The sequence below is a fragment of the Bombina bombina genome, chromosome 11 (genome assembly GCF_027579735.1).
Source record: "Bombina bombina isolate aBomBom1 chromosome 11, aBomBom1.pri, whole genome shotgun sequence".
Classification (NCBI taxonomy): domain Eukaryota; kingdom Metazoa; phylum Chordata; class Amphibia; order Anura; family Bombinatoridae; genus Bombina; species Bombina bombina.
In genome coordinates this window covers 56,246,561-56,249,575 of record NC_069509.1, presented here as the reverse complement: position 1 = coordinate 56,249,575, position 3,015 = coordinate 56,246,561, and the positions used below count along the sequence as shown (strand labels likewise).

The window sequence follows — 3,015 nt, the reverse complement described above, 5'->3', positions numbered from 1 at the left end:
TTAAAATGCACTTACAAGCACGTTGTGTGAATCCTGTAAGTCTTCATTCAGGCTACAACATGTGGAATTGTGTATGTATATGTAGGTGTACGTTTTTGTGGCTAGAAGATTTTGCTTTGGCATAAAGTGAAGCTGTGATCTATGTTGCAAAAGGTTTTTTATGTTTCTTTTTTCCCCTAAGAGATCTATATTTTTATATATTTGTTAGAAAAATATTGTTGATATTCCAGGCTGAAAACCTTTTTTTGTAAAGAAATAAGATAGAAGCAACTATGGTTACCTGAAAATAAGAACAGCAAAGGTGTACGTTTGCTCAGCTCCTCCTCTGCACCATTAGATAAGTACATAAATATGATACATATTTTGCAGACTGTCACAAAACAATACAATACATGTTAAACTATATTAAGTGCAAGCAAAAACTGTATTTTCTAGAGCTGTAGATAATGGAAACAGCAATATGGTTGGACATTTGAAGAATTTGTGTTGGAGACAGGTGCTATACATGTGTGTGTCAATATGTGTGTATACACAGTTGGGTAAATATAAGAACAGTTCTAAGCCACTACAAGCTAATGAGATATTGCACTGGACTTGGTTGTAGTTGGGTGCACTTAGTTAAAGGGACATGAAACCCAAACTCCTCTCTCTCAGGATTCGGACACAGCACGCAATTCTAAATACCTTTCCAATCTACTTCCATGATTCAATTTGCCTCGTTCGCTTAGTATCCCTTGTTGAAAAGTATACCTAGGTAGACTCAGAAGTTGCTGATTGGTGGCTGCACACATTTGCATCTTGCCATTGGCTTTCAGCTAACTCCCAGTAATGAACTGATGCTCCTTAAATAAAGGATACCAAGAGAACCAAGCAGACCAGATAATAGAAGTACACAGGAAAGTCCAAAATTGCGTGATCTATCCGAATAATGAAAGAAACACTTTGGGATGCATGTCCCTTTAAGTACATTCTGGTAGGCGCCAAACTATTGATATGAACAGAATAAAGAACTGAGCAGACAAACGATATGCAAGGCTTTTTTTTGTCCCATGTAGAAAAAGGCACCGCTTAATCGTTCCCACCACAAAGCTTCAGAAGCATCTTCCGGTAATCTCCAGATGTGTCGCCCGTGATATCTGTGTACAGGGACTTTCCATAAAGCCTCTTGTACTCTGTGCGAATATCCAGCAAATCCACCTCACTGCGCGACACCATGATAAGGATCAGCGTCTTGTCTTTTGTGCCAGCGCCCTTCATTGCTTTGTGAAGACGTTCAGCGAAGAATGCTTGAGTGTTTTTAAGGCACTTCACGACTGCCAGCATGCCACTCTCTAGATCCCCTGACATCTCACGACAGATACTTTTCTCAAGGTCACGGTTGCACATCCTCTGGTATTCAGAGAAAACTGCATTTAGATGTGGTCTGCTTCTAGCACACAAGATGGCGTTGAACTTGGACTCATCTGTGCCCAGGCGATTCTCCCCAGCTGCAAACAGCTCTTGGACATCACGTTGGACTAATGTCATGTCCACATGGCTGCTCTCGTCTCGGTTCCCCTGAGAGAGTGAAATCAACAGTCTCTGGAAGTGACCGGAAGTGTCACTCTTAATAGCCTGTTCCAGTGTCTTCTTAAATTCTGTTTTGTACACCCTGTTGATTTCCTGGATCTCTGCATTACTGTGTGATGACAGGATCTCTATGATGCAAGCCTCATCTGTGCCGGCACCCTTAATGGCTTCATGGATTTCATAAGCATCATAAACTGAAGGCGCTTTCAACATCGCTAGGACTGCCTTCTCAAAGTTTCCAGAAAGCTCAGACTTCAGGTCTTTTATTAAATCCTTTCCATAGGCCGTTTTAAAGGATAGTGCAATCTGCAGTCTCTGTTTATTTGACATTCTATAATGGCCTGTTCATCTGTTCCAAATCCTTTCATGGCTTTTCTGAGCACTTCAGCATCTCTAAGTGGATCAAAGTTTGGTGCATCTGTTATGGTTCCTCGTTTCGCAACCTTCCCTGGAGTGACAGCTGGCATTCCTGGGGATGGGTACGATGGCATAGAAGGATTTACAGCTGGTCCTGCAGGATAACTTGGAACAGGTTGCTGGCTTGGGTAGGTCATTGGAGGCTGTCCAGGCATGCCCATTGGTGGTTGTCCAGGCACTGGCATGGGTTGCTGACCAGGCATTGGCATTTGCGGATGCCCATGTGATGGCATTGGCTGACCAGGCAGGGGCGCTGAGGGATATCCTTGATTATATCCTGGCATCTGTGGCTGTTGGCCTCCACTAGCTGGTGGGAACAATCCATAGGAAGGAACTTGTGGTTGACCAGGCTGTGGTGCCCCATATCCACCACCTGGAGGTGCCCCATATCCACCACCTGCAGTCTGTGGGTACATTCCTGGGCCTGGATTCATACCTCCAAAACCAGCTGGAGGATACCCTGAGTTTTGCATATAGCTCTGTGGGTTGTACTGCTGACCAAAGGTAGCCGCCATGCTATCGAGTCCAAGAGGAGGAGGGTTCCCTCCAGGTGCCCCCCATGGATTATTAGCTGTGGGGATTGGGGGAAAGCCGCTCATAGGAGGATAACCTGGATAACTCATTGTTTAGATGCAACAGTCAAAATAATGCTTCCTTGGTTCCTTGAGCTGCTCCCTTCTGCTTTTTCAGTTTCTCTCTAGGGCAGGGACTGTGCAGGCTGCAGGAGGAGATCTGCCAGAGGAGGAGTCAGCGTCTTGCCTTAATATTTTCTTCCATTTGCTTTTAACCCTGTGCGGGAGAGAACCGCCCCATTCCCTGCACTTTGTAATTATTTTAACCAGGTACAATAGCTATTAAATAGTTAAGAACTATTTAATAGCTACCTAGTTAAAATAATTACAAAATTACCTGTAAAATAAATCCTAACCTAAGTTACAATTAAACCTAACACTATACTATCATTAAATTAATTAAATAAAATACCTACAATTACCTACAATTAAACCTAACACTACACTATCAATAAAT

General features: G+C 43.2%; 1 protein-coding gene across 1 annotated transcript; it reads right to left on the bottom strand.

The window, feature by feature from the left end:
- Window positions 1-650: 650 nt before the first annotated feature.
- On the bottom strand, window positions 651-2,755 carry LOC128642466 (annexin A11-like). The gene is given in 2 exon segments (XM_053695241.1): window positions 651-1,898; window positions 1,901-2,755. Coding segments are annotated over 2 exon segments (1,539 nt in total). The 5' UTR covers window positions 2,610-2,755; the 3' UTR covers window positions 651-1,068.
- Between the last annotated feature and the right edge of the window lie 260 nt (window positions 2,756-3,015).